The 10719-nt window shown below is 45.5% G+C and overlaps 1 protein-coding gene and 1 pseudogene across 1 annotated transcript in view; one reads left to right on the top strand and one right to left on the bottom strand.

Moving 5' to 3' along the window:
- Positions 1 to 1599: 1599 nt before the first annotated feature.
- Positions 1600 to 9280, bottom strand: LOC126282377 (craniofacial development protein 2-like; annotated as a pseudogene).
- Positions 9281 to 9371: 91 nt separating this feature from the next.
- The window catches only part of LOC126282376 (myrosinase 1-like), a 94826-nt gene continuing 93478 nt past the window's right edge, over positions 9372 to 10719 (top strand). The window contains exon 1 of the mRNA XM_049982035.1: positions 9372 to 9465. Coding sequence (XP_049837992.1) covers positions 9372 to 9465 — 94 coding nt within the window. The remainder of the gene's footprint in view (positions 9466 to 10719) is intronic.

The following is a 10719-nucleotide window of genomic DNA, read 5'->3' as shown; positions in this document are numbered from 1 at the left end:
AACATGCTGTGTTCTGTTTGCTAAAAACTCTTCAATCCAGCCACACAGCTGGTCTGATATTCCTTAGGCTCTTACTTTGTTTATCAGGCGACAATGCCATACAGATTTCTTTATTTGTCGAAGACAGGACAAGGCAAAAGCTGGGCGTGGCTTGCTGTTGCAGAGAGCAGCCTAATGCTGGTGATACTGGTGGGAGTTGTGTCTGCAGTAGCAGCGGAGGAATCGGCTGTGGACTTGTCACGGCTGCCTGGCGGCTTCCTGGTGGGCACAGCGACGTCTGCCTACCAGACAGAGGGCGCCTGGAACGAGGACGGTGCGTATGGAAAGTTTCTGTGGCCACTAGGTTTTGTACCTTGTGGATTTCACTACTTGTGTACATTCTGTGAATGGCCTAAGACTAGAATGGTACAAGGTCTGTAAGTAGTTCACAGAACTCATTTGCCCTGCAGAATTCTTTGGTTGTTAGAAATAAATGTTTTGTTCCATATCAGTGTCACTACTGGACATGTAGGACAATTTTGTTCTTAGCAGGAGAGCTTAGATTGCACTCAGCTATTTCTTGTATCAGTGTTACATTACTTGTAATATAGACGGACTGACTAAAAATCGGCGAGGATTGTGCCTGTTGTGTACAGATGCAAGGGGAGTTGTCCACTGCCTGTAAACAGCTGGCAGCTGTGTTGGCCACGGTCGACAGACTTCAGGCCATTACCCTGGGCTGTGGCGGCGTTGGGGCACACGAGACGAATGCTTTGGCACCTCTGGAGCCCTTCGTGTCGCCGAGGATCGCGGTTGCCACTGAGCTTCTAGATTCGCATCTGACTGCCGTTAGACCCTTGTCTTACGTTGACTGGCGAGCAGCTGCGGGGTTGTGAATCTTTGGACGGATACCGCAAATGCATATCGGCCGCACGTCTATGATTTTATATGTTAAAAACAGATTTGAAGTATTGCCTGCTGCTGAAAGTACTTCTGAGTCAGCGCATGACGCCTCAACTATCGGGCTTGTGAATGATCTTCCTGAGAAGTATGGGCAGCGCAGAGTGTGTGACTGCTTGTTATTGGGAGCTCCAGTATTAGGTGAGACGTGGGGCTCCTCAGGGAAACTGCGGGTAGGCCGGGGAAGGAGGCCAGTGTCCAGTTTGCTTACCAGGGGTTTCGTCCGAGACGTGGAGTAGGCTCTGGCGCTAGTGACTCAGCGCACCTGGTGCACCTGGCAGCAAATCGTGGCTCATGTCGGCACGAATGAGGCCCGACGTCTGGGTTCAGAGTCCCTCCTCTGTTCCTACAGGTGGCTGGCTCACGAGGAGGAAGCAGAGATATCGGTATGTCCCCAGAACCGATCATAGTCCTTCAGTTTGGAGCGTAGTGGAAGGCTTAAATCAGAGGCTCAGACGATTCTGTGACGATCTTGGATGCGAATTTCTCAACCTCCGCTATCGACTGGAGAAATGTAAGACCCCCCCCCCCCCCCCACTCAATAGATTTGTTGCACACTACATGTAAGAAGCTGCTACTATGGTAGTGGAGTACATGGAGCGTGGACACGTGGGTCATTGAGGATGGAAAAATCCCTCCACATGGCCGATGAGATGCATACTACACTCCTGGAAATGGAAAAAAGAACACATTGACACCGGTGTGTCAGACCCACCATACTTGCTCCGGACACTGCGAGAGGGCTGTACAAGCAATGATCATACGCACGGCACAGCGGACACACCAGGAACCGCGGTGTTGGCCGTCGAATGGCGCTAGTTGCGCAGCATTTGTGCACCGCCGCCGTCAGTGTCAGCCAGTTTGCCGTGGCATACGGAGCTCCATCGCAGTCTTTAACACTGGTAGCATGCCGCGACAGCGTGGACGTGAACCGTATGTGCAGTTGACGGACTTTGAGCGAGGGCGTATAGTGGGCATGCGGGAGGCCGTGTCGACGTACCGCCGAATTGCTCAACACGTGGGGCGTGAGGTCTCCATCGATGTTGTCGCCAGTGGTCGGCGGAAGGTGCACGTGCCCGTCGACCTGGGGCCGGACTGCAACGACGCACGGATGCACGCCAAGACCGTAGGATACTACGCAGTGCCGTAGGGGTCCGCACCGCCACTTCCCAGCAAATTAGGGACACTGTTGCTCCTGGGGTATCGGCGAGGACCATTCGCAACCGTCTCCATGAAGCTGGGCTACGGTCCCGCACACCGTTAGGCCGTCTTCCGCTCACGCCCCAACATCGTGCAGCCCGCCTCCAGTGGTGTCGCGACAGGCGTGAATGGAGGGACGAATGGAATGGAGACGTGTCGTCTTCAGCGATGAGAGTCGCTTCTGCCTTGGTGCCAATGATGGTCGTATGCGTGTTTGGCGTCGTGCAGGTGAGCGCCACGATCAGGACTGCATACGACCGAGGCACACAGGGCCAACACCCGGCATCATGGTGTGGGGATCGATCTCCTACACTGGCCGTACACCTCTGGTGATCGTCGAGGGGACACTGAATAGTGCACGGTACATCCAAACCGTCATCGAACCCATCGTTCTACCATTCCTAGACCGGCAAGGGAACTTGCTGTTCCAACTGGACAATGCACGTCCGCACGTATCCCGTGCCACCCAACGTGCTCTAGAAGGTGTAAGTCAACTACCCTGGCCAGCAAGATCTCCGGATCTGTCCCCCATTGAGCATGTTTGGGACTGGATGAAGCGTCGTCTGACGCGGTCTGCACGTCCAGCACGAACGCTGGTCCAACTGAGGCGCCAGGTGGAAATGGCATGGCAAGCCGTTCCACAGGACTACATCCAGCATCTCTACGATCGTCTCCATGGGAGAATAGCAGCCTGCATTGCTGCGAAAGGTGGACATACACTGTACTAGTGCCGACATTGTGCATGCTCTGTTGCCTGTGTCTATGTGCCTGTGGTTCTGTCAGTGTGATCATGTGATGTATCTGACCCCAGGAATGTGTCAATAAAGTTTCCCCTTCCTGGGACAATGAATTCACGGTGTTCTTATTTCAATTTCCAGGAGTGTAATTCCAGACAAGACAGCATCCGTCATAGCAGATCGGAGAAATAAAATGTTTATATAATATTAATTAACTGCAGAAGCGTCTATGGAAAGATCCTGGAACTAATCTCGCTCACAAACGATAACAATATCCATATTACAGGTACAGAAAGCTGAGTGACTTAGAGGTTAACAGCAATGAAATTCGAAACTCTAACTGAAATGTTTATCTCAAAGGTAGGTTGTACGCTGGTGACGGTGTTTTTGGTTCAAATGGTTCTGAGCACTATGGGACTTAACATCTGAGGTCAACAGTCCCCTAGAACTTAGAACTACTTAAACCTAACTAACCTAAGGACATCACACACATCCATGCCCGAGGCAGGATTCGAACCTGCGACCGTAGCGATTAGTAGAGATTGGGAATGCGAAATAATTTAGGGGAAGATAATGTGTTAATAGTTGATAAAACATGATCATCATATGATTTTATAGACCAGCCGCCTCCGGAGCAATGGTGGCGGAATATTTGAGGGGAAATTTGGCGAACATTTTATAGTTTTTATAGTTTTATTTTTTATAGTTTTAGTAAGAAATTTTTGCTTACTGGTTTTAGCCTAGGAGACTCAAGTGAGTATGGCGGGGGATAAGGGCAGAGAATCGTTTGAAATGCTTCTAAATGCCTTATCCGGAAATTATCTTTAGCATTGATTGACTGCCCAGTGTCTGTTCCTTCGAAAGAACATACATCACGCAGATCCAGAAGCTGTGAAACACTGTATGTGAATTGAAGGTGGGTTACTGCTATCAGCAGTGGAATCAGCGCCGACGAGTGAAAATGTGTAGTGGACCGGGATTCGAATCCGCGATCTCCTGCTTACCAGACAGTCCCGAACAGAAGTGGAATAGACAGGGACTGCGGATAGGTGGTCCTCGATGGGAGTGTGGGTCGGCTGGGAGGCGTACCGAGGTAGTCCGTGCAGTTGCGGTAACTCTGTGTCCCGGATGGAGCAGTGGTTACCACATCCGCCAAGTAATCGGGAGATCCTGTGTTCGAAGACCGGTCCGGTACACATTTTCGCTCGTCGCCGCTGACTCCATCTAACGTTTCACTGCAGCTGATAACAGAGATTCCCCTTCACTTTACATATAGTATTATCTCGAGCAATTACTCAGAGAACCAACTGGTGATGCTGTTAAGTTACCTGTTGTGACAGACAGACCCGAACTTTTCGAGTCAGCGTAGAATAGGTAATCAGTGATCGTAAGATTGTTACATCATCACTGGATACGACTGTAACTACGAATTCGAAGAAAGTGAGGAACATCTTCCTGTTTAACAAGAGCGTCAAGAAACAGATTGCAGGTTACATAACAGTTCAACACGAAAATTTCATCTCCAGCATCTCCAGCATTAACGGTGTTGAGTGTCAGTGGACAACGTTCAAGAGCATTGTTTTAGACAGGTATGTTGTGCAAAATTGTGAGCAATGGAAAAGATCCGACATAGTTTGACAATCGCGGTAAAAAGCTGCTCGAAAGCAGAGAGAACTACACTACAAATTTAAACGTAGCCAGTGCCTCAAAGACAAACAAAAACCAAACGAAATCAAAATTAGCGTAAGGAAGGACGCGTGTGAAGTATTCAACTAATTTGAAAGTAAAATTCTATCTACTGACTTGACAGAAAATCCTAGGAAGTTTTGCTCTTTTGTTAAATCAGTAAATGGACTGAAGCCATTTCTCCACACTCTCCGTAACCATAAAGGCACTGGAATGGAGGATGAAACAGAAAATGCCGAAATATTAAACGCCTTTTCCCAAAACTGCAGAATTAAATGCTAGTGCAAACATGTTTATGATTAATATTTTCTGATTTCTCCTCCTCCTGTATCTTGCCTAAAGTAGGGAAGCCGTAGAAAGTACTTCTAGCAATGTTTCCCACCTCCTACTTTACGAGGTGCATTCAAGTTCTAAGGCCTCCGATTTTGTTTCTAATTAACTACTCAGCCGAAATCGATGAAACTGGCATTACTTCTCGACGTAATCGCCCTGCAGACGTACACATTTTTCACAACGCTGACGCCATGATTCCATGGCAGCGGCGAAGGCTGCTTCAGGAGTCTGTTTCGACCACTGGAAAATCGCTGAGGCAATAGCAGCACGGCTGGTGAATGTGCGGCCACGGAGAGTGTCTCTCACTGTTGGAAAAAGCCAAAAGTCACTAGGAGCCAGGTTAGGTGAGTAGGGAGCATGAGGAATCACTTCAAAGTTGTTATTACGAAGAAACTGTTCCGTAACGTTAGCTCAGTGTGCGGGTGCGTTGTCTTGGTGAAACAGCACACGCGCAGCCCTTCCCGGATGTTTTTGTTGCAGTGCAAGAAGGAATTTGTTCTTCAAACGATTTTCGTAGGATGCACCTGTTACCATAGTGCCCTTTGGAACGCAATGGGTAGGGATTACGCCCTCACTGTCCCAGAACATGGACACCATCATTTTTTCAGCACTGGCGGTTACCCGAAATTGTTTTGGTGGCGGTGAATCTGTGTGCTTCCATTGAGCTGACTGGCGCTTTGTTTCTGGATTGAAAAATGGCATCCACGTTTCATCAACTGTCACAACCGACGAAAAGAAAGTCCCATTCATGTTGTCGTTGCGCGTCAACATTGCTTGGCAACATGCCACATGGGCAGCCATGTGGTCGTCCGTCAGCATTCGTGGCACCCACCTGGATGACACTTTTCGCATTTTCAGGTCGTCATGCAGGATTGTGTGCACAGAACCCACAGAAATGCCAACTCTGGAGGCGATCTGTTCAACAGTCATTCGGCGATCCCCGAAAACAATTCTCTCCACTTTCTCGATCATGTCGTCAGACCGGCTTGTGCGAGCCAGAGGTTGTTTCGGATTGTTGTCACAAGATGTTCTAGCTTCATTAAACTGTCGCACCCACGAACGCACTTTTGACATATCCATAACTCCATCACCACATGTCTCCTTCAACTGTCGATGAATTTCAATTTTTTTCACACCACGTAAATTCAGAAAACGAATGATTGCACGCTGTTAAGTAAGGAAAATGTCGCCATTTTAAGTATTTAAAACAGTTCTCATTCTCGCAGCTGGCGGTAAAATTCCATCTGCCGTATGGTGCTGCCATCTCTGGGACGTATTGACAATGAACGCGGCCTCATTTTAAAATAATGCACATGTTTCCATCTCTTTCCAGTCCGGAGAAAAAAAAATAGCAGGCCTTAGAACTTGAATGCACCTCGTATAACTTCATGATTTTTTTTTTGTTTGTTTGTTTCTATACTGTCAAAAATAGTCTTATATCCACAGCAGCTGACCCCTCTGTCTCTAGCATTCGATGTTTATGATATAATGAATTATTTCATCCCCCCCCCTCTCTCTCTCTCTCTCTCTCTCTCTCTCTCTCTCTCTCTTCGTTTAGTCGGTTTTGACTCTTCGTGACCCCATGCACCAAATCACGCCACTTTTTCCTGTCTTGCACTTTCTCCCATAGAACTTCCAGGTTGGAACACATTGCTTCTGTGATGCCATCGATCCATCTCATCCTCTGACGTCCTTTTCTTCTAGTTCCTTCAGTCATCCCCAGCATTAATGTTTTTTCCAGCGATGGATGCCTTTGCATTGTGTGTCCAAAATAGGTCAGCTTTTGTTTTAACATTAGTCCTTCCAGGGAGAAATAGGTTTTATTTGATCCAATATTGATCTGTTGGTTCTCTTTGCAGTCCATGGAACTCTAATAAGTTTCCTCCAACACCACAATTCGAAGGAGTCAATTCTTCACTGTTCAGCCTTTCTAATGGTCCAGGTCTCACATCCATAAGTCACAACTGGAAAGTCCATAGCCCTCACAATATGGGTCTTTGTTGTTAGTGTTATATCTCTGGACCTTATAACCTTGTCAAGGTTTAACATCCCCTGTCTACCGAGCAACAGGCGTCTCCGGATTTCATCGCTGCAGTCGCCATCAGCAGAGATCTGGGAACCAAGATAACTGAATGTGGTCACTACCTCCATGGTTTCTCCTGCTATATCCCACGAATTGGTAGGTGTAGTTGCCATAATTTTCGTTTTCTTCACATTCAGCCTAAGACAGGCCTTTTCAATTTCGTTTTTCACCTTCATCAAGAGTGTTCTCAATTCTTCTTCACTTTCTGCCAACAGGATCGTATCATCCGCGTACCTGAGGTTGTTTACATTTATTCCAGCTATTTTAATTCCTGTTTCTCCTTCAGCTAGCCTCGCAGTCCTCATAACATGTTCTGCATACAGATTGAATAAGCACGCAGCCTTGCCAGAACCCTTCCTGAATCTTTATCCGTTTCGTTGTTCCATACATAGTTCTCACCGTGGCTTCTTGGTCAAGGTATAAACCTCGTATCAGATGAATGAGGTGATCTGGTACACCCATGTTTTTCAGTACGTTCCATAATTTGTTGTGATCGACGCTGTCAAAGGCTTTGGCGTAGTCAATAAAGCAGAGGTACACATCTCTCTGGAATTCTCTTGCTTTTTCCATAATCCATCGAATGTTAGCAATTTGATCTCTAGTTCCTCTTCCTTTCCTAAATCCAGCTTGTTCTTCTGGTAGCTCTCGATCTAGATATTGGGTAAGTCTATTTTGTAAGATTTTCAACGTAGCTTTGCCAGCATGTGAAATAAGTGCGATTGTTCGGTAATCTGAGCATTCTTTAGAACTTCTCTTCTTTGGAATGGGGATGGACACTGATCTTTCCAGTCTTCTGGCCACTGCTGCGTGATACATATTTTTTGACATATTGAGTGCAGCACTTTCACTGCATCCTTTCCAGTGACTTTAAACAATTCTGCTGGTATTTCATCATGTCCACTAGTTTTGTTATCGGCCATATTTTCAAGGGCCCACTGGATTTCTCTCTCCAAAATATCTGGCTCTAGTTCTAAATTGACATTAACATCAGCAGTAGGAGCCCTGTCATTATGCAGTTCTTTCTTGTATAGGTCTTCTACATATTCTGCCCATCTTTCCTTAACATCCTCTGCTTCACTCAGATCTTTCCCGTTTCTATTTTTTATCATTCCAATTTTTGCCTGGAATTTTCCTTTAATTTCTCTAATTTTCTTATAAAGATCTCTTGTCTTCCCCATTCCGTTACTATCTTCAACTTCCTTGAACTGTTCATTAAAGAATATATTTTTATCTCTTCTAGCTAATTTTTGAAAATCTTTATTTAATTCAAACTAGCTGATCTATCTCCCTTGAGTTTTGCTTTCCTTCGTTCTTCTGCAACTTGCAGTGCCTCATCTGATAGCCATCTAGCTTTCTTGCTGTTGCTTTTCTTGGGAATGTGTTTCTCTGCGGCCTCCTTGACAGTATTAGCTACTTCTGTCCACATCTCTTGTGAGCTTTTGTCCTCCATCTCTCGTACATTAAATCTGTTATGCACCTCTACAGTGCAGTCTGAAGGTCTAGAGTTAAGGCCGTATCTGCAAGTTGGGATACTTTTTGCTACATTCTGAAGTTTCAGCCGAAATTTTGCAATCAGGAGCTCTTGATCTGATCCGCAGTCAGCCCCAGGTCTTGTTGTAGCTGACTGAACCGCGCTCTTCCACCTCTGATTACAAAGTATGTAATCAATTTGGTTCCGGTGTTGGCCATCTGGCGAAGTCCAGGTATATAGGCGTCGTTTTCGTAGTTGAAACAGTGTATTAGCAATTATTAATGAATTTTCTTGGCAGAATTCTAGGAGTCTCTATCCTGCTTCATTTGATGTACCAAGACCATATTTCCCTGTTATACCTTCTACAGTTTGATTTCCCACTTTTGCATTCCAATCTCAAACTATGAAGACGATATCCTTTTTTGGCGATGACAGTAGTAATTCTTGTAAATCTCCATAGAACCGGTCAATAATTTCCTTTTCAGCATCGGTTGTTGGCGCATAAACGTGAATTACTGTCATGTTGAAAGGCTGACCTTGAAGTCTGATGCCCATCATTCTATCATTTTTGTATTTGCACCCCATTACAGCTTTTTTCATTTTATCACTAACTATGAAGGCTACTCCATTACTTCTGTTGTTATCGTGCCCAGAATAATACACCATATGGCCATCCGAAGCAAATTCTCCCATGCCAATCCACCTCATTTCACTTATTCCCAATATGTCGATGTTAATTTTCTCCATTTCTCTTTTCACTATGTCTAGTTTTCCTTGATACATGGATCTTACATTCCATGTTCCTATGCAGTGCTTCTCTTTGCGTTATCTTACTCTTCGTGAAGCTCCTCTCAACCTGGTTCTCCCCAGAGATCCAATCGGGGAACTTGAAACTCCGGAACATTTTGAGCTGAGCGAAGCCATGGGGTTTTCTTGGGATAGTTCAGTGGTGGTTTCCCTTTGCCTTCCACTGTCCTCCAACTCCTATCTGCTCACCGACTCAGTTTCTCGCTGGGGTTGGTTACCCAACCTTCTGCTGAGTTGCTCGGCTTAACAGGGGCACCACGTGTAGGTAGGAAGTTAGAGAATTGAGGTGACAGAGGATGTGAGAACTCTCTTGCTGAGTTCTTGTAATCGCGTATCACCCCCATTTTACGCCAGATCTCATGGTGTCTGCAGAGACCACCCCAGGTCATTTCCTGTCAAAAATAGTCTTATATTCACAGCAGCTGACCTCTGTCTCTAGCATTCGATGTTTATGATATAAGGAATTACTTCATCATTATGTTACATATCGGTGAAATTAAGGCTTTGAAGGCGATCTGACTATAAAACTCAGTGTTAGTATGCGTTACGTTTGTTACCTCCACTTTGTTGTTGAGAAGGCTGACAATATTGCGTCTTAAATATAAGATTACATGGTTGCTCTGCTTGGATGACAAACCCATTGACTGTAATTACTATCTACAAATGTCTTTAAATAATGTTAGTAGACCAAAATTATGTATCATGCAAGACATCATTTTTAAGATTTATTTGGTTGTCATGTTTCACGACGTACCGTCGTCCATCCCTGTTCTCCCTATGCTACACTCAATTTATGTCGTTTGTTTATGGTAACCACAACATGTTGCCAACACTGAACTATTCTTGCATAAATTGTACTCTTCTTCTAAGGAGTAAATTAAAGATCTTCGTATGTTTTTACTTTTTGATGTTAGACCCTTTGGTGGTCTTAGGTTACATGTGTCTTTGATTAGATACATCTGGTAACTGTCAGTAATCATTACGAGCCTGTCTGCGCGATTTGACATCGACTTGGTTATGTGTGTTTTATATGCCACAGTGAGACATCGTACTTGACATTCTAATGAGTCTTGTAGGAGTGACATGCATTTTTGTTCCATCAGATGCACTGCTTTGTTAGTATTGACAGCCCGGCCGGAGTGGCCGTGCGGTTCTAGGCGCTACAGTCTGGAGCCGAGCGACCGCTACGGTCGCAGTTTCGAATCCTGCCTCGGGCATGGATGTGTGTGATGTCGTTAGGTTAGTTAGGTTTAATTAGTTCTAAGTTCTAGGCCACTGATGTCCCCAGAAGTTCAGTCGCATAGTGCTCAGAGCCATTTGAACCAAGTGCTGACAGATTTTGTTGTAGGTAACTACAATTATTACATTTTCATTCTTTTTTATACACTTTCCTGTTTTTGTTTAGCCTTCCAGTGATGTTTGTAGAAACTAAAACCAATCAGGAATAAATTTAAATTTGTACA

The sequence above is a fragment of the Schistocerca gregaria genome, chromosome 7 (genome assembly GCF_023897955.1).
Source record: "Schistocerca gregaria isolate iqSchGreg1 chromosome 7, iqSchGreg1.2, whole genome shotgun sequence".
Taxonomy (NCBI): domain Eukaryota; kingdom Metazoa; phylum Arthropoda; class Insecta; order Orthoptera; family Acrididae; genus Schistocerca; species Schistocerca gregaria.
The sequence above is the reverse complement of the archived record's forward strand: the minus strand, read 5'-3'. Positions and strand labels throughout refer to the sequence as shown.